The 20,740-nt window shown below is 35.6% G+C and overlaps 2 protein-coding genes and 1 non-coding gene across 3 annotated transcripts; 2 read left to right on the plus strand and 1 right to left on the minus strand.

Moving 5' to 3' along the window:
* Window positions 1-6,901: 6,901 nt before the first annotated feature.
* LOC106420319 lies at window positions 6,902-9,269 on the minus strand. Its single transcript, XM_048742130.1, has 3 exons — window positions 7,709-9,269; window positions 7,197-7,627; window positions 6,902-7,087 (listed from the first exon to the last, which is right to left on the minus strand). The coding sequence occupies exons 1-3, from the start codon at window positions 9,267-9,269 to the stop codon at window positions 6,902-6,904; spliced, it is 2,178 nt and encodes a 725-aa protein (XP_048598087.1).
* On the plus strand, window positions 9,034-9,140 carry LOC125579629. Its single transcript, XR_007317689.1, has one exon. It is a non-coding gene; the product is annotated as a small nucleolar RNA R71 (small nucleolar RNA).
* Window positions 9,270-13,894: 4,625 nt separating the features above from the next.
* On the plus strand, window positions 13,895-14,976 carry LOC106390513 (membrane steroid-binding protein 1-like). Its single transcript, XM_013831002.3, has 2 exons — window positions 13,895-14,325; window positions 14,524-14,976. The coding sequence occupies exons 1-2, from the start codon at window positions 14,006-14,008 to the stop codon at window positions 14,858-14,860; spliced, it is 657 nt and encodes a 218-aa protein (XP_013686456.2). The 5' UTR covers window positions 13,895-14,005; the 3' UTR covers window positions 14,861-14,976.
* The last annotated feature ends 5,764 nt before the right edge of the window (window positions 14,977-20,740 follow it).

Genomic DNA, 20,740 nt, shown 5'->3' on the forward strand with positions numbered 1-20,740 from the left:
CTGGACATAAAATCTTTAACCTGAATTTCGAACCGAACCCGAACCAAAAAAACTGACTCGTACCAAGTCCAAAATGTAAAAAAAAATACATAAACGGGTTTTGTAGGGTGTTATAAAACATATCTGAACCGAAAATGTTATTAAACATAACCCAAACGCGTGAAAAATATATGAAAAAACTGATCTGAATATCCAAATTTATAAAAAATATAAATATTTAAAAAAAATATATATACTTAAAATATTAAATTTCATATTTATTTTGATATGATATCTATCAATAAATATTTAAAATTTAAATAAGTATCTTAAATACTTCATTATGTGTAAATAACTATATATTTTCTGTTTTCTTTTAAATTTAAATTTTATTTTGGGTATATCCAAACCGATCTGATATAATCTGAATCCGAAAATTGGTTTTCATATCATTTTGCTCAACCATAAAACTAATATTATTTTATTTATGTTAATTATTGTCAATTATAAAAAATAAACTATAACATATATGTTTCTTTAACTAAACATTATATAATTCTTTAGTATAAGCATATATTCTTAGATTATATAAAAAATAATATGCATGACTATTTATTAATTAAAAACTATAAAATTGTGAATAGTAATCAACATATACATAAGTTTCTATTAAAATATTGATAGAACATATATTATATGCTTATAAATTTTTTAAAAATAAAATACTAATAAAACGAAAAGCTGTAACAATATATTAAATGTACTTTTGAAATGAAATATTATGTGATTTAAAAGTGAAAGAAACAAATTAAATGAATATATTTATTGGTAGCAGGAAAAGAAAAACAAAAACAAATTATTCTCATCGGCCCTCGGCATGTTTTTGGTGTCTTTCTTTTCTCTCTTGCAGATCATTAAATCAATGATCAAATTTATTCTGCATGCAGATTTTTTTTTATTTTATGATTTCCTTTTGTTCTTTGTTTTAAAAGTTGAATGGAGAAAAAAAATTGCAGGTCAATCTGCATTGATAATGGTCTAAATATCCACTTTTTAAAGAGGTTTACCCCTTGTTTCTCTCTTCTAACCAATAAAAGTATCAAATACAGTAGATTTAATTCTTTTTTTGTCAACATATAGTCGATTTAATTCAAAATACGTATGTATTTGGTATATTTTACACTTTTATTTTCAAAAAATAAAAATATATTTTTATTGTTATATATCTATGGGGATTTAATTTGTTAGCATTAGCGTAACTTAGAGTAATTAGAAGACTTTAGATTTCTTTCAAATCATGCGTAAGACTAATAAAATCATAACTCATTAGAAAGATGATTGCTTCATAGTACCAAACAAGAGAGAAGATGATTGCTTCTTCAGTTACAAAAAAAAAAGATGATCGCTTCTTGTTACTTTTTCTTTATAAGTCAAATTTCCCAAAATTTACTGTTCAAACAGATAAAAAGTTAGCAAACAGAGTAGAAGAGGGATGAAAGAATGAATGAGGATCGAAACTAATATGCCTTTTAAGATAAAACAGTTATAGAAAAACATGGGATCAATTAAATTAAAGCCTTGAAAATAGTAACCACATCCCGTAATATAAGGTTGTTTCAAAAAAAAAAAAATTAAACATATGTTTTAATTGATGTAAATTAAAATAAGATACCATCACTTTTATTGAATAAGTGCTAAACGAATACTCCCTCCGTTTTTCAATATAAGTCGTTTGAGAGAAACTTTTTTGTTTCAAATTATATGTCGTTTTCGGTTTTCTATGTAACATTTATTAATAATTAATGTTATCTGACCAATGATAATATATCTTCTATTTTTCTATTAGTTGAATTGTGGTTAGGTAAATAATTAATGATGTTTTTGTTTCGAAAATATAAGAAATTAATGTTTTTCTTAATCTATGTGCATAGATTTAAAACGACTTATATTAAAAAACGGAGGGAGTATATAGTTACCTATTTTTTGTTAGTATCAGTTTATTAATGATGTAAAATGTGAATCATTTCAATAAATGATGTTAAGCAAAACGTAAATGTATCAAATCTTTAATCGATGTAAAATTTATATAATAACATCAGTGATATATCATGGATTTGATCCATTTTCATCTATGGTATATAAATGTTTTACTATTTATATATTATATATTCTATCATATTACGTATGTTTTCAAGTTCAGAAGTATCTTGGAATAAAGTGATGATTATGGAGCATTTAAGAGCTTAAAAGAGATTTCATCCGAGATGACCATTAGAGGTCGATACGAAGAAGAAGAAATCGATCGATGTACATCATGTACCATCGATCGATGACGAGACGCGAAACTTGGTTTCAGCCGACTTTCAACCCAAGGTTTCACCAAATTACAAGATTACCCCTGACGAGTTTTTAACCTAATAGTTATATACTTGCGTAAGTGTTAGGAGGCAAGGAGAGCTTTCTTTGAGAGAGAGTTTTCAGCCACCATTGTATTCTTATTTTTCAGAGGAGAGATGATCATAGAGAGATTTGTGATTGAAACTCCATTGATTCATCTATTCTATTTTATTTATCCATATCTTGTGTTATGAATTGCTTAGCTATGTATGAGTAGTTTACTTGTTAGATTCATGGTTCAAATAGGTTAGAGGGATTAGCCCCAACTATAGATTTGCTAAGTTGTGATATTTATTGATTGATTGTTCTTATTGCTTGTTTTAGTCTTGCTAACTAGAACATGAACCTAGGAATTAGCATGTGTCAAGCATCCTTGATCATCTTGTCCTGAATCTAATCTGTCAAGGTAGGACTACTCGAGAGAGCTAACCGCTGATCTAGGAGACTAGTGAGCATTATCAACCCACGCCTAAGGCTTAGCTAGAAGCATCGATCGATATTTTCTTCTGACAATCGATCGATATTTGTGAAAAGTGTATCAATCGATATCCTTATAGGATCATCGATCGACACTTTCTTGTAATCAAAAGTCGACAGTTGAGATCCAAGATCTAGTTAGTTAACCAGTGAAAATTGCCATCGCTGATCACTGTGACTAAGGAGTTGAGCTCTAATATATCATGCGTGCAACTGTTAGGCATCTATAGGATTATAATCTCCAATACCTGAATAGAAACCATGCATCTAATATCTTCCAATAAGTTACACCCCCAATCATCTCGTTAGTCGAGCAATAGACTTGCTCAATTAGGATTGAATTTAATTTAAAACCCATAAAATAACAAACACCTAGAATTAATAACCTTACTAGATTTAGTAGGATCCCTAGATCCTTGTGGATTCGATCCGTAAGTAATGCAACTGAACCTCTTATTTGAGAGAGTAATTCACTCAATAGGGTAATTTGAGTGGTATCAATCAGTTATGTTAAAATGATATAAATTATAAGAAATTATATCAATTTGGTAAACTGATGTTAAAATTAATTACTATTAACATCAATTATTACAATCGATTCTATATTATAAATATTTGTATTATTAATAAATAAGTAATTTAAAATACTATCATTTATTTTTGTGATTCCATTTAAGTGATACAATTCAATACTCTTTTTTGTAGTGAAAAGTTAAAGAGAAAATAAAGTAATAGAAAAAGAAAAGAACTTAAACACATGGCAACTTTTTTTTCTCAACTCAAAACAAGAAGAAAAAGTATAAACCATTTTTCAATTTTTGAATATTTATGGGGGAAAAAGTAAGTAGAATAGATTTCACTTGATTGGTTTAATGGTAGCAGAAGTGAAAGTAATTTTTGCTCCATAAATATATCGTTATATGTGACACACAGAGGCTACGACTGTTTTACACATCTAGAAATATATCTAAGAGGAAAACATATTTACTTTGATTTCTGCTAGTATTTGGTTGTCATTATTAAAATATAGTAAAATTGTTTATTTCTTCTCTCTTGGTTTATCCACAGAAAACATGTATTGCGCTGATTTAATATTTTTTTTTATTATATTATTTTTATTTTTATTTTGTCTTACATTTTTTTGTCACCAATCACACACATAGTGAGAGGAAAAGTAAAATAATTGATGTTAAGAGTTTTCAAGGCTCCTAATCAAATGTTATAGTATAAAAGATTGTCGAACCAATCCTAGGTGATTCTAAAGTAAAGGGAATGCAAGTTCATGCTTAAGCTAAGTGCAATCCGGTTTTAAAGATGGTATGAACTAAGAACTAATAAGCTAATGCAATAAAGTAATGATTTTTTTCTTTCTCAATACAAAGCAAGAGGACTCATGGGGCTAGGCATTTGATCTTGGATGATGTAGATCCAATCTAAGGGTGGCAAGCTATCAATCAAACATTTTCCTTATGCCTAAACACTAAGCTAAACAAGCTCTATCCATAGATGAATGTTCTTTTGCTAAAGCAACTCAAGCATCTAATCCCTTAGGTTGAATGTTACTAAAGCAAACATGGAGAACAAGTCTAATAGCAATCTTAACTCCTTTAGCAACTAATCCCTTAGGTAAAGCAAGCTAAAAGCATTGAAGAGTTGGTTTAGGCATTTCATCATACACCTTGTGGGTAGGAAATGCCTAGAGATCTATTTTAGTATGATCAAGACTAAAATAGCATTGAGAACCCTCAACAAGCAAGGAAACAAGTGGATCTAACACTAAACACCCTAGATCTTCTCTAATCACCCTTAATCACCCTAGCCCATGAATCCAAGATTAGTCTACTCACTAATAGACATGAATAACTCCAAAACCATGGATGATTCAAGGTTAAACATGATTAGAGAGCAAGATAATCAAGCAAAGATAAGAAATTATGATCAAGATTAGATCTTTCACCCAAAAATGGTTTTTGATTAGATAGAAAACAAGATAACCCCTAAAATTAGGTCTAAAAAGTATTTATAGTGGTCTAAAAACGAGCTGGGTCGACCCAACAAGCTTGGGTTGATCCAAGATAATTTGGGTAAAAAGTTGGTAAAAACAGAAGTGCAGATTTTTCTAAGTGTCGCAGCTGGCTTTTGACATGTCATTTGGCCGCTGCAACAAGTACATATGGGGCAGGGGCGTGTGCATTTTCCCAGCTGTTTGGCTTGGCCGCTGCAGTTGGCCGCCGGGACAGTTGGGACCTTGGCTTGTGAACCAAAATCACCATTCTTGTCTCTAAACCATCTCCAAAGGTTCCAAACTCACCAAATAGCATCTCCATCACCTAATAGAGACAAATGTCTATGCAATGCACCTATATCTACTCTAAATGCATCTAAATGGACAAATTGAGAACTAAAATGATTGCTAAAACTATGCAAAAAACACAAGATATCAACTCCCCCAAACTAGAACTTTACTTGTCCACAAGTAAACTTTCAAGGTCTATTAGAAGAAAAGTTTGAAAATGAGAACTCATAACCAAAAGACACACTTTCTAACCTTCAATGTAACATCCTAAAGAAAACATATCAAATAGCATGAGCAACTTCCTTAGTATACTCTAGCTTCTCTAGGCCTATCCATACTCTTTTGCCTCTACTCAAGTTGCAATACTCTTTACCAACAAGTTCCTTCAATCAGCTCTCACATTGATTCACACACACACACAAGGTGAACTCTCACAAATGGGCACATGATCTCAATCATTTGGCTAGGTAAGCAATGGTCTAATATGAATGAAGAGATGGGTTCAAATGTTTTTATTTAAGGGTGGTTATCACTCAAAACAAGGAGCTTGATCATTATGCAAAATTTATCTAAGATTAGAAGCAACTCATGCATACATAGATTCATTCTCATCATTCTACCTCCTTTTGTTATAAGTGATCACAAGTTCTACCCTCTTTATCATCATCTCAAAATCAATCTAAACCCCTCACATCACTCACCCAATGAACAACTCTTTTTTTCTTTTGACTCAACTGCTAGGGATTTTAATTCACTTTCTACAAGCTCTAACTCTTTTTCATTTCCTTCCCCAACTTCTCTTTGATTCTTTTTCTTTTCTTTTCTCTTTTTTTTTTTTTTTTTAAGGGGAAGGTCCTTTGTTGCAAAATCAAGAGCTTCTTATTTTCTTTTTATCCCTAGAGTATTCTTTTCTATTCATACTCTTTTGCTCATCTCTCATCTTTCTCACTCTCCAAACCCAAGATATGAAATGTAGAACACACAAACCCCTCTCACCATCCCCAAATGCTAACTCATTGTGCTAGCAAGAGATGAGAATCAACCTATGTCACCTCCAATACTCTCAAGATTTTGCACATGACAAGCTATCAAAAGAGGCCTCACTCATGCAATTCAATATTTGGTCTCAAAGAATGGTTAGGGTTTTAGGGTAAGGAGTGCCATTTGGGTTAACAAAGATAGGTATGAAGGAATAAGATAACCCAAATGTGTATGAGATCCATGATCAAGTATGCAAATGCCCATATGCAAGAGAGATTAATTTCATTCAAGCCAAGTTCAGTTTGGAGCTGATTTTAAGAACAATGTCAATATCAAGCAAACAAACAAGTTTAAGAAGAGTTTTCAAGGCTCGAAGCATGCAAGCTTTCAAGAGATGCTTAAGCTACTTGATATGTTTAGCTAGGATGTCAAATTGAGTTCTAGACATGTGTTCTTTACAAGGTTTCTCCTAATGCATCAATGCAATCTAAATGCTTCTAGACTCAATTCTAAAGATGCAAATGATGCAACTAAATGCTTATTTTTGTGATTTTTGAAATTTTTCAATTTTTGTGGATTTTCTATGCAAATAATTATGTACAATGCAAGACTCAATGCAATATCATCAAAGAAAACATGATCAAATACCTGGTATCTCCCCCAAACTTAGTTCACACAGTCTCTGTGTTGGTAAGTTGAAAGAGATACCCAAAAGAAAGAATAAATGCAAAGAAAAACTGGTATATACAATGGAAAGGTTGGAGTGGTACCTCAAGCGGAGAGTGGAGGAGGAGGATCCTTCCCACTATCAAGAGTGATGGTGAGGATTTGAGAGAGAAGCTCTTGAAACTTGATTGGATCATTTTGGAGCTGAGGAGTGATGATGGCCCTTGCACTTGAGAATGGCTTAGACCTTCCCTTACACTTGATTTTGTACTCAATGACCCCATCCTTAAGCTTCATTGGGTGGAGAGTAAGAGTGTGAGGAGTCTTATCAAGAGGTGGAGGATGAGGTTCTTTCACAATCTTCTTTCTTGTCATGAGCAGCCTTTGTGGCTCTACTCACCTCCTTCTTTTTAGCACTTTCCAAGTGCTCATCACACAGCTCTTTAGAGGACTCTCCAGCAAGACCTTCTTTCTTAATACTAACCCCTTCAGCCTTGGTCTTTTCAATGGAGGATGCTCCACAAGTGATTGTTCCACAATACTCATCATTCATCTTTGGGGATTGTAGTGGATAGGAGACAGCCTTGTTCACATTTAGGAGTGTGACCTTCTTGTTGGCAAAGTGTATGCAAGCTCCCACTGTTGTAAGGAATGGAGTGTCAAGGATCAATGGGTCTCTCTTCTCAGTTGCCATCTTCAGAACAGTGAGGTCTATAGGAATGGTGCATTCTCCAATCTTCAAAGGGAAATCCTTGATGAGACCAATAGGAGTTGTAGAAGAGGAATCTCCAAACTGTAGGGAAGATGTGTTTGGCTCCATGCTCTCAATCCCTAGACTCTTCATCATCTCCATTGAGATCACATTCACACTTGCACCAGAATCAACAAGAGCATCATCAAAAGTGAGCTTACCAAGGTAGCAAGGCAAGGTGAACATCCCTTGAAACTCAAGCTTAGGGAGGGACTTTGGAGGGATTGGTGGATCAATTTTCATAATGGAGATGTCCAAAAGCTCGGCCACTTCAGCTTGGTGGTCTATAATGTCCTTGATGAGCATCATCTGGACATGAGCTTCACGCATACCCGAGATTTCTGGAAGTCTGATCCCAACATCACTAAGATCTTTCCTGAACTTGGAGAGCACCTTCTTCTGTGCTTTGGTGAGAACTCTTTGGGGGAAAGGGAGCTTATCATAGGGTGATGGCTCAACCTCAGTGGCTTCCTCTAGCTTAACCTTTTTCAGCTTGTTGTCAGCTCTCTCCTCAACTTGTTTCGCAGCCTTGTGCTCAACTCTTTGCAGATTCGTTGCTTCAACCTTCCTAGCAGCGTCCTTCACAATTTGTGCTTCAGCTGTGGCCACAACAAATCTCTCAACTTCTCCAAATTCAGTTCCAAATACCAGTCTTTCAATCTCATCCTCCTCTTTCTTATGATTACTCAGCTCAATCTCTAGAGAAGTAGTGGAGAAAACAACATTGCAAGACTCCTTGGGGTTCTTTTCTGGTTTCCCTGGTAGAGACCCCATTGGCTGCTTGGAGGATGAAGGCATAGAAGTAACTTGACTCTCCAAAGCTTTGAGATGAGAGGCAAGTTGCATGTACTTGTTGTTGAGGTCAGAATAGTTCCCATCAATCTTTGCATGGATGTTCTTGAACTTATAAATCATGTTCTTCTCATTTCTGGCCTGAAATTCTAAGAGTTGCTTGAACATAGAATCCACACTTGAATCTGGAGCTTGAGCTTGAGAAGAGCTTCCTTGAGTCTGAGGAGACTGGTTGGCTTGGTAACCTCCTTGCTGATTATTGTAGAGTGGTCTTTGCTGGTAGTTGTTTTGGTACTGAAAGTTGGGCTCTTTCTTGTACCATGTGCCATTAGCATTGATAAAGCACAACTCCTCTTGGCCTTCTAAACCATCAACCTCATTGATCACTGGAGGTGCCTCTTGTTTCTGATCACCAACAAAGTTCATCTTCTCTTGCTTAGCTTTTTCTGCAAGAAGTAGATCCAACTTGGCTTGGAGAGACTTCAGCTCTTTCCTGGTGTGCTGATCATCACCTATGTTGCTTCTATCATACTCCTCACTGTAGACTGAGTCACTCTTAGCCATGTTCTCCACCAGCTCTTCTGCATCCTCTTCAGTTCTACCCAAGAAGAAACCATTGCTGGCTGTGTCTAATCTGCTCCTGAACTCTGGAAGAGCACCTCTGTAGAAGGTACTGAGCAAACTCTCCTTGGTGAAGCCATGATGTGGGCACTGAGACCAATAGCCCTTGAACCTCTCCCAAACTTCACTAAAGCCCTCTAGGTTCTTCTGCTGAAAGCTAGAGATCTCATTCCTGATCTTGGCCGTCCTTGAGATAGAAAAAAACTTCTCTAGGAATACCCTCTTGCACTCATTCCAAGTTGTGATAGAGTCACTTGGAAGAGCCTTCTCCCACTGATGTGCTTTGTCACCCAAAGAAAAAGGGAACATCTTGAGCTTCAATGCATCTTCAGAAACACCATTGGTCTTGGATAAGCCACAATACTTATCAAACTTGTCCAAGTGATCAAATGGATCTTCAGCAGCAAAGCCATGATACTTGTTGTTCTCTATGGTGTTGAGTAGCCCTGACTTGATCTCAAAGTTGTTGTTCTCCACAGCTGGTGCTCTGATTCCCAACCTATGACCATGAATGTGAGGTTGATCATAGGCTCCAATGGCTCTAGCTTGGCGTTGTGGATGCTGTGGCCTAAGGTTTGCAGCTCCTTGGGCCACTCCATCATGAGGCTGATTCTGATTGTGCTCCATTTCAAACCCCAATCTCTGAAAGTGAGCCTGTTGCTCTTCTTCTCTTCTCTTTCTTGCTATCTCCCTCTCAAGTGCTCTAATGTCTTCAACTCTTGGAACTAGGCTTGATGAACCTCTGCTCCTCAAGTTCATACACCTGAAATGCAAAGAGAGAGAGGAAGAAAGAGAACCAGTAACAAAATAAAAGAAAAAAGTGACTTAGTCTCAAGCAAGTGACTAAATCCCAATGTCACAATCAACCTAGAACTTGGCAACGGCGCCAATTTGATGTTAGGAGTTTTCAAGGCTCCTAATCAAATGTTATAGTATAAAAGATTGTCAAACCAATCCTAGGTGATTCTAAAGCAAAGGGAATGCAAGTTCATGCTTAAGCTAAGTGCAATCCGGATTTTAAAGATGGTATGAACTAAGAACTAATAAGCTAATGCAATAAAGTAATGATTTTTTTTCTTTCTCAATACAAAGCAAGAGGACTCATGGGGCTAGGCATTTGATCTTGGATGATGTAGATCTAATCTAAGGGTGGCAAGCTATCAATCAAACATTTTTCTTATGCCTAAACACTAAGCTAAACAAGCTCTATCTCTAGATGAATGTTCTTTTGCTAAAGCAACTCAAGCATCTAATCCCTTAGGTTGAATGTTACTAAAGCAAACCTGGAGAACAAGTCTAATAGCAATCTTAACTCCTTTAGCAACTAATCCCTTAGGTAAAGCAAGCTAAAAGCATTGAAGAGTTGGTTTAGGCATTTCATCATACACCTTATGGGTAGAAAATGCCTAGAGATCTATTTTAGTATGATCAAGACTAAAATAGCATTGAGAACCCTCAACAAGCAAGGAAACAAGTGGATCTAACACTAAACACCCTAGATCTTCTCTAATCACCCTTAATCACCCTAGCCCATGAATCCAAGATTAGTCTACTCACTAATAGACATGAATAACTCCAAAACCATGGATGATTCAAGGTTAAACATGATTAGAGAGCAAGATAATCAAGCAAAGATAAGAAATTATGATCAAGATTAGATCTTTCACCCAAAAATAGTTTTTGATTAGATATAAAACAAGATAACCCCTAAAATTAGGTCTAAAAAGTATTTATAGTGGTCTAAAAACGAGCTGGATCGACCCAACAAGCCTGGGTTGATCCAAGATAATTTGGGTAAAAAGTTGGTAAAAACAGAAGTGCAGATTTTTCTAAGTGTCGCAGCTGGCTTTTGACATGTCATTTGGCCGCTGCAACAAGTACATATGGGGCAGGGACGTGTGCATTTTCCCAGCTGTTTGGCTTGGCCGCTGCAGTTGGCCGCTGGGACAGTTGGGACCTTGTCTTGTGAACCAAAATCACCATTCTTGTCTCTAAACCATCTCCAAAGGTTCCAAACTCACCAAATAGCATCTCCATCACCTAATAGAGACAAATGTCTATGCAATGCACCTATATCTACTCTAAATGCATCTAAATGGATAAATTGAGAACTAAAATGATTGCTAAAACTATGCAAAAACACAAGATATCAATAATATGTAACGTAAAATGGTGAAATACAAATAAATAAATAAAATATTATACATTGACAAAAAATAATAAAGAGAGAAAAAATAGGAGAAATTGCGTAACTGTTTCTTTTGTTAAGACAAATGAGATTTTTTTTTAACTTTTCAAGGTATATTCAGCTGAAAGTAACTTTAATATATTTGGTAAATATATTTTTACTGTATTTAACATGCAAATGAGATGGTTACCCTATTCTACAAGAGCTTGAATAATATCTGCATGGTGGATGGTTCATGTACTTCAACAGCATAGTTTAATTGTTGTGGATGAGTTAGGAATGATAATTTGAAAAATATTTAACTTGGGCATGCATAACTTAAGACGGAGAGAACTGCCTTACATTCAGAACTGGAAGTACTATGATGTACAATAGAGAGGATGCTACAACATTCAACATGTTATAGCTTTAAGATGAATTGCAAGGATATGATTGTGATGATAAAGGAGCTTCAAGCATGGCCAAGTTTTGCGACAAAATTGGAGGCGATAAAGACGATGCAAATATGTTTTCCAAACATCACGATATCTCATATCCCGAGAGCGAAAAATGAAATTTTGAACTATTTAGCTAAGACTGCGAGAGCTTTGATACATTAGTTGTCCTATTCTGGGGTGGTTACCCGGAATACTTCAAGTTTGAGTAATAAAATAACGGTTCGTTGTAAAAAAATGATTAAGCAGAATATAGAGTTAAATAAATTTACTCCAATTATTTACTCTAAAAATGTCATTTAATCGTACCTACAAAGTCACAACCGTAACATGTTTTAGTCTTTTTATTTCAGAACATTAATGTTAGTTTTGATTTATCGGGTGATGGCTTTTTTATATTTTAATGATGTTTTGTAATATTCAATTTTTGAAAAAAAAAACTATAATAAAAGGTTGGGTGTTGAGTGATGTCAGTAACAATGTTGGTGTTAACAAAATGAAGCATAAAGAAAAATTTTATAATCTTTTGATATTCGTCTTATACATTATTATTAGTTTTGTTTTAACTTTATTTTTAGATTTTAAAGCAGTCTTGGGTTGTTGTGATTTACATATTTTATTAGATATTTGTTTGAAAGTAATAAAATAATGACAAAAAGTAATGAAAAAATAATTCATATTTACTGTGTTGTTATTCTAAATATTTTTTTCAATAAATATAATATTTTTTTTAAAAATACGATAAATCTTGTATATATTTATCTAGTAAAATATATAATTATAAATATTTTGAAGATTATCATTACTTAGAGTTACATTTTTATAAAACTAAAAAATATTTTTAATATCTATAATATTATTTGAGAAGTCAGTTTATTACGTGTCGCGCTCACGTCAATTCTCACAATAGATCTTATACATTGTAACCTTAATGAATTAATAATATTTGTTACTGTTATAAAAATTTCTATTTAACTTTTATTAATAACTTTTTTCTTAAATAAAAAAGGAAAATATCATTATATTTTGAAAATATCTATTATCTATTTTTATTTTCTTTCATTATATATAAATATATATATATATATAGTATCGGTAATATCTTAAAAGTAAAAATACATAGTAATTTTTTGTATTTAAAACATGTAGTTTGACAATAAGGAATTTCCTTTTATGTAAAACTCAATGTCATAAACTATTTTACTAATTGCCATTACTAATATTATCTATTTATATTTATCTTTTCATTTTATCAATATTATTAAATAAAATCATATCAATATTATAAAATAATTTAGTATCAAAACTAATATCTTCAAAATAAGAGAATAGTGATTTTTAATATTTAAAACATGTGATTTAAAAATAAGGAATTTTCTTTTATATAAATCTCAATTTAATAAAAATTCAATTTAGTTACCAAATCAGTATTTACTTTAATACACTAAATAAAATTATTTTTTCATAATTATAAATTTGTAAAATAAAATGTATTTTTTGGATAATTAATCAATCTTTTATTTTAAACAAATTCTCGCATAATTTTATTCAATTTTTTATGTTTCTAATTACAGATTGTCAAGCCTAATACAACATGAATGTTTCAATATCTATACAAATAAATAAGTAATTATCTCAAATCCAATTCCATTAACAAATTGTTTTCTTGTGAATGCGGTATTTGATAAAAAGTAATTTGGTTAATATTATGTTCCAAAACTCTAATAATCGATGTGTTTTAAAAGATTGCAAAGTTTTTTCACTTATACAACTTCTGATATCAACACTTCAAAAATTTTCTCAAAAATTTAAGTCAGAAAAATATATCGATTTATAAATACATATTTAGAAATTTATGAAAATAAACTGAATTAAATGAAACTATAAATAATCTGATTTAATATAATTAAAATTCAGTTGGACAATAGGTACCAACTCATTATACCAAAAAATAACTTAACCGATCCAAATTATTATACCCTAAATCATATATTTAATTAAGATAACGAAATAATGATTTTAAAATAATATTATATTTGTCTTTCTATTGTATAAACTACAAGACAATTTAAAACTTATCAATAAATAGAAGTAATAAGTTAATCAATTATAATTATTTTATTATTTTTAAAATGATTTTTTTCCAAAAATTACCTTGTAAAAAATTTAAAGATAAAACAAGAATATAATATTGGTTTTTTTTTTGGTCAAAGAATTTAATATTGCTTATATTTACGAAAAACACTGTATACTATGTTTACGGCCAAAAAAAAGAAAAATATATCAACTCGAGGAGGTAAAGTGTTGGGTCCCAAAAAAAAAGAAAAGGTAAAGTGAGAAAATAAATCTGACTTTACATAGAAAGACGAAAGTGCGAAAACCTTTTCAACATCAATCTTCTTCCTTCTCTCGAAGCCAAAACCATGGCGCTACTACTATGGCAAACTCTAAAAGAAGCGATACATGCTTACACAGGTCTCTCCCCGGTGGTCTTCTTCACCGCCCTCGCCCTCGCTCTCTCCATTTACCAAGTCGTCTCAGGCTGGTTCGCTTCGCCTTTCGATGATGTTCGCCGACATCAGAGGGCTAGATCCTCGGCTGCAGAGGAAGCACCTCCGATTCCTCAGCCTGTTCAGGTCGGCGAGATCACAGAGGAGGAGCTTAAGCAGTACGATGGCTCCGATCCTCAAAAGCCCCTTCTTATGGCCATCAAACATCAGATCTATGACGTAACTCAAAGCAGGTCACTTTCTTTAAATTTCACTAATGAACACAAACATTACCTTTCTCCTTTCTGTAAGAACTTGGACTTGCATACATTTAAACCCTAAAGTTGTTCACTTTGAAGATTTGTTTCGTTAGTAAAGATTTATCCTTTTTCTAAATTCTTATTGTTGTTTTTGCGTAGAGTACTGTTGTTGATGTCTGTGTTGGTTTATAGGATGTTCTATGGACCAGGAGGGCCATATGCTTTGTTTGCAGGGAAAGACGCAAGCCGAGCGCTTGCAAAGATGTCGTTTGAGGAGAAAGATCTGACTTGGGATATCTCTGGTCTTGGTCCCTTTGAGCTTGAAGCTCTTCAGGACTGGGAGTACAAGTTCAAGAGCAAGTATGCCACTGTTGGCACTGTCAAAGTGACCGTTTCAGAAGCTGAAACTGCATCTGTGTCTGAACCCGCAGAGACTGATGACGGAGACGCTCATGTAATCAAGCAAGAACCGACAGTTGTTGATAAGAATCTTGAGACTCCTGCTGAGAGTGATGTGAAGAACGAGTAGATTCTGTTTCCATTATTTACTCTGATGATGTTGAAGTTTCAATGATATAATCTTTGTTTCATTACCTCAAAAACCGAGTTTGCTGGTTAATAAAGTATTTATAAAATGCTCGATCACATAGTGTTTGAATATTGCATTGCAAAATTACAAGGTGGTGGACATATATGCTTTGTTTGCAGGGAAAGATGCAAACCGTGATCTTCCAAAGATGAAGAAAAATATTTGACGTAATTGAGATATGTATCTCCGGTTTTTCTCCTTTATTCATTTCAGGACTGGAAGTACAATCATGAGCAAGTATGTCAAGGTTGGTGATTCAGCAGCATCTCTACTATTGGCGCCAACATGATAATTATTCAAATTATATAAACAGAGCTTATTATTCAAATTATATAAACAGAGCTTACGCTCTCATATTAATCAGACTTTTGATAAGAAACTTAAAGTTTTGCTTCTTCATTGTGTCATCCATTAAATTCATCTCTCGAGAAGTTGGTTTCAAAGAAGCAATCGCGAGAAACTTTTTGATCAATCCAAGAACAGGTTTCTAAAACCCTAAATGTTCTCAGCAACAAGCTGATAACGATGCCCCTACCACCCAAAAATCTATTGCCGACCTTCAAGCTCAAATCACGGCTCTTGTGACTGTTGTGACTGATCTAACGAAACGAGTGACCGCTGCAATTCGCCGGGGATGCACTGACAATGATTACAATGACAATGGTGTTTTTTTTTTTTTTTTTTTTTTTTTTTTTGCTAAGAATGTAAATATCATTGCAGTGAATGAAGATTTGGTTACAATTGTGATTGAACCAGAATTTGCTTATAAAGCCATTCTGTTCTTAAGGGCCGCAAAAAAATAAAAAAACCCCTAAGAACTAGGATTAAGATCAAAGCAATCCGATGAAGGTAAGCCATGAACTTAATAAGTGAACTAGGACAAGAGACAACATATGACTTCCCAAACATACCACTTCTCGATCACCGAAAGGAACCAAGAGAATAGCTGTAGGCCGTTCAGACGAACACTCACCTGAAGGTGGCTCCAAGCGGCTTCAACGGAGGCGGCTGGCACTGGCTCCGGGGCACCACAGGAGGAGGACGCCGATCAAACTAGCCTTCAGCTAACACGGGAGAGAGTGGAAGTGTAAACCCGACAGTCCACCGCTGAAGATGAAGAGCAAGCTCCAGTCAAACGTAGGCGGTACAAACAAGCTCCTCAAACCGGCCACGCGACCACAATATGCGGCAAGAACCATCAAGGGAAGACACAAACGCTTCAACCGGAGATATGCAATAAGGGAACATGAAGTACATATAGAGTTGACTGAGAACTCCACAACAACAGGCGGGCAAAGAGGGGATCGAAAACTCCACATTCAGGCAAGGACACCTTCAGAGAGGGTCGTCCTCAAAACCCAACCTTTAGACATCAACCAGCAAGAAGGGAAACTACAACGATCGCCAAAGCACGCCATGGGGTTGGCTCTCGACCTATAGAAAGAGGTTCTCTGTGGCAAGCCTCGAGACCACATGTCACTCAGATCTGAGCTGAGAAGAGAAGCTCTAAACAAACCTTGAAACGAGCTGAGGAAGAAGGCGATTGGAGCGAGACGGAGAGGCTAGGACAGCGTTGGCAGCGACGCGACGCACAATCCCGGCGAGACTCGGGTCTCGAATCTGACCCAGATCCGAGCACAATCGGAGCATCCAAGTCAAATCAAGGCCCCAGAGAGACCCACAACTCGTCGCTTCTCGCCGGAGCTCCAGAGAAGCCAAGGACTCCCATGGATTCTGTTAGATCTCGAAGAGAAATCCAGAGCATCCGAGCAAGGAGAAGAGAAAAGGCAGGGACCGCAAAGGGTAGAGGCTGGAACGAGAACTCGAAATCGTTGTCCCACGGTGACCGGAGACGGAACGTCACCAGCCACCGCGAGAAGAGGGGAATCCGGCGGCGGTTCTAGGGTTTTTGATAGTGGGAAGGAGAGACTCTCGAGAGAATAATTTTCTCTCTCTCTCTCTTGACCAGACTTTTTTAAGAAACAATGGTGTTGATGATGGTGTTGAGGAAGAAGACGATAAATTTTTTACATGTCATTTCTATGGTCCAATATATGACAGGTACGACACAGACGATGATGATGATGTTGATAAGGAGGAGCACACATCAAAAGACATCTTCACTAATTGGAACGGCGATCCAATATACAATGAATTTGATGACGAGAACATAGAATTTGCAGAAGCTGAATTTGCCCCAATTTTTTGGATTCTGCTTTTAAAATCAACGTGAAGTAAGATCTCAAAGAAGAGCTAGAAAAGCAACGCATAATTCTCAAAGCATAAATTACGAGGTGGATGATAATCTGATGGAGGAGGAGGAGGAGGAGAATCTGATGGAGACAGAAACTCAGAAGGCTGCAAATGTTAATGAAGGCAAAGAACGTCAGGATAATAAGAAGAAGCTTGGGAAACCATGTGGTGCTGTGATGGGAGGTACGCTCAAGAAGCGGCTGGTGCAGAGTGTCGTCTCTCCAAGGAAGAAACATACGGCTAAGCAGGGTAGTAAGATGGGGGGAGAAGGGTATATTACCCCCAAAGAAGGCTTCAGTCAAGGCAGATCCTGATCAGGATTAAGGAGTTAACAAGTTCTCAAAAATTTAATGAATAAGTGTAGGGAAAGATCTAGTATTCCCTTTGAATTTCGTTTTGATTTTGCTTTCAATCTTTGCTATGAGTTTCCTCTGAGGTTTTCAGGGAGTTGGAATAATAAATTTAAGTGTTTTTCTTTTGTTTTGAGATCTTATGAGTACGGGTGGTGGTTAGATTTGTGTAGGACTATGCCTTCTCGGGGACTATGGTATTTGGTCAGTTATTGGAGTGTCTTCTTTTCTCTGGTTAAGAGATACATGGGATCTTGGTCTTTGTTTATTAGGAGCATAGAAATGGGGACAAGTGATGAGGAGAGTGTTTTTTTGGAATCGGCATTTTGCCATCGAGGTTATTATGGAGTCTGTTGAGGAGATACCGTTCTTACAAACTGATTTGGAGAAGTTCTGTGTGCTGATTGCTAGCGTCACAAGCTGTGGGTGTAATGGTTTGCTTGTAGAAAGTGTTAAGCTAGATGGGCTTCCAACCTAAAACCAATTGGTGCTAAGTGGAGTGGCCCATCCATCTTATATATTGCTTAGGATCCCTTCCAATATCTGATGTGAGACATTTATCCCTAATACGCCCCCTCGAGATGATGGCTCTTTGAGCGTCAATCTCGGAATGCTCGGGCAAGGATCGATGGGCCGACTTTGGGCTGGATCGATAATGGATCGGATTGGACTGTGTGGATCGGGCTCTGATACCATGTTAAGCTAGATGGGCTTCCAACCTAAAACCAATTGGTGCTAAGTGGAGTGGCCCATCCATCTTATATATTGCTTAGTATCCCTTCCAATATCTGATGTGGGACATTTATCCCTAATAGAAAGGATGATTAGCAATCCTATTTTGTTTGGAACAGGTAGTTTGGCTTGTCAATATGTGGGGTTCCATTGGTGTTTCTTTATTGGACAGGGGCTTGGCGTTTATGCTTCGGGTGTGTTGTGTTTGGGTATGTGGAGTGAACTATACAGACGATTACATACGAGGTGGGTGGTTACGGAACGGAGCAATAGGGGCAGTGATGCTTTCGCAAACAATGTGATAAGGCGATGGGTTTTCCCACTAAGATACAAGTTTATAAGAGGTCAGGAAGATAGGACGAGCGTCCCGGTTGTTACTGGTGTTTGTTGGGATTTTAGGCTTGACAATATTAACTCTATCGGCTTTGTACTTCCTCAAGTTAAATTTATGGACGTTAAGTTGGTCTGTGTAATGGATTTATATAGAGGTATATATCAGGAACTAGAATACTTTGTCTAATAATATTTTATATATTGTAATTTGTGTTTGTGTATCACTTGGTTATGCGGAATCATTGCTTCGCTCATGTTTAATGATATGTTATTGGTTAAGGAGATGGGCTAATGCAATTGGTCAGCGAAGGAGATGGTTTAACCGAGCTGAATCCGGCTCATATACAATGGTTTTTGGAAAGGGTTTATCACAATATGCAGAGATTCAGAATTTTAATCAAAATACAAGATTAATTCCCTATGCTTGGTGTACTTGTGGGTGGAAGGTGATTTTTGTAAAGGTTACAATTATCGGAAGGTGGTTTATTTTAGTTTTTTTAAATAATGCAAGGAAATTAATTACGAAGATATTGAGTTGGAATTGTAGAGGAATGGGGAGTAAATATACGATTAGTTATCTGAGAGAGATATGGTATAAACATAAACCTACATTTCTTTTCTTGTCGGAAACAAAACAACAGTTTAGTTTTGTCCAGAATTTTCAATTTCATTTTGGTTATAAACATCTACATACGGTGGACCCAATTGGGAGGAGTGGAGGACTAGCCCTTTATCATAACCATGATTCACCGGTAACTATTATCTATTCAAGTAATAGGATTATAGACGTTGAAACAAGTTATAAAGGAAAAACTATTTTTATTTCTTTTGTTTATGGGGAGCATGTTCAGGATCTTCGGGACCAAGTTTGGGAACGTCTTATTCGAATTGGGATAAATAGATTGGAGCCGTGGTTTATTATAGGAGATCTTAACGAAATAACATGTAATCATGAGAAGGAAGGGGGAGTGTTGAGACACGCGTCCACCTTTGTAGATTTTAATAATATGATTGATAACTGTGGGCTTTTGGAATTCCCGTCTTTGGAGAATACTATGTCATGGAGCGGGACGAGGAACAAACAAACGGTACGATGTAGACTGGATCGGGCTTTAGGGAATGTGGAATGGCACAATTTATTTCCGTCCTCCTTTGTAGAGTATTTGGGAATGGTGGAATCATAGGCCTATAGTGACAAATCTAGATGAAAAGCTTGTAAGGACAAGAAGGCAGTTTAGGTTTGATAAGAGATGGATTGGAATGGATGGCCTTATGGACTCCATTTCGAAAGGTTGGTCTTCAAAAAGACGAAGACAGAACTCGGGAATTGTTGACAAAATTATCAATTGTAGACATGAAATTTTGGCATGGAGGAAGAATAATCCTCCATATGGGAAGGAAAAGATTAATTCCCTTCAGAAGGTTTGAAGGAAGTTCAGTGTGATAATACTAAGACATATGAGGAAGTGTTAGATGTATCCAGGAAATTGCAAAAAGCGTATAGGGATGAAGAATTATATTGGGAACGAAAATGTAGAACGACTTGGCATGCAAAAGGGCGATCGAAATACAAAATTTTACCATGCTTTGACTAAACAGAGTAGGATACAAAATAAGATTGTGGGCTTGCATAATAGGGACGATAATTGGGTTACATCAGAATCTGAAGTAGAAGGTGTGGCGATAGATTATTTTAATGATTTGTTTGCGACGTCATCACCTTCGGGCTATGAGGAATTTTTAAAGGAGGTACCTACCCTGATTACGGAGGATCAAAATAGATCTCTAACTTCTTGGGCATCAGAGGAGGAAGTACGATCTGCTTTATTTATGATGCATCCAAAAAAGGCTCCAGGACCAGATGGAATGACGGCTTTATTCTTCCAACAGTCCTGGTCGATTATTAAATCAGACATCACATGTATGGTTAACGAGTTTTTTAGGACTGGATATTTGGATGAGAGGATAAATATGACCAATATTTGTCCCATTCCAAAGACGGTGCGACGGAGTAGAATGACGGAATTGCGCCCCATCAGTCTTTGTAATGTGGGATATAAGATTATTTCGAAGGTGCTTTGCCAACGTTTGAAAAGACTATTGCCACGATTAGTCTTAGAAACACAATCAGCTTTTGTCTCTGAGAGATTAA

Source organism: Brassica napus, chromosome A10, assembly GCF_020379485.1.
Source record: "Brassica napus cultivar Da-Ae chromosome A10, Da-Ae, whole genome shotgun sequence".
Lineage (NCBI taxonomy): Eukaryota > Viridiplantae > Streptophyta > Magnoliopsida > Brassicales > Brassicaceae > Brassica > Brassica napus.

What these genes read in the sequence shown, in the direction of transcription:
- LOC106390513 (XM_013831002.3), top strand. Translation starts at nt 14,006, where the DNA reads ATGGCGCTACTACTATGGCAAACTCTAAAAGAAGCGATACATGCTTAC. An exon ending in TATGACGTAACTCAAAGCAG is followed by an intron (nt 14,326 to 14,523) that starts GTCACTTTCTTT and finishes GTTGGTTTATAG; the next exon opens with GATGTTCTATGGACCAGGAG.
- LOC106420319 (XM_048742130.1), bottom strand. Translation starts at nt 9,269, where the DNA reads ATGTTCCCTTTTTCTTTGGGTGACAAAGCACATCAGTGGGAGAAGGCT. An exon ending in CACCTTGCCTTGCTACCTTG is followed by an intron (nt 7,628 to 7,708) that starts GTAAGCTCACTT and finishes TGAAGAGTCTAG; the next exon opens with GGATTGAGAGCATGGAGCCA. An exon ending in AAAGTGCTAAAAAGAAGGAG is followed by an intron (nt 7,088 to 7,196) that starts GTGAGTAGAGCC and finishes CACCCAATGAAG; the next exon opens with CTTAAGGATGGGGTCATTGA.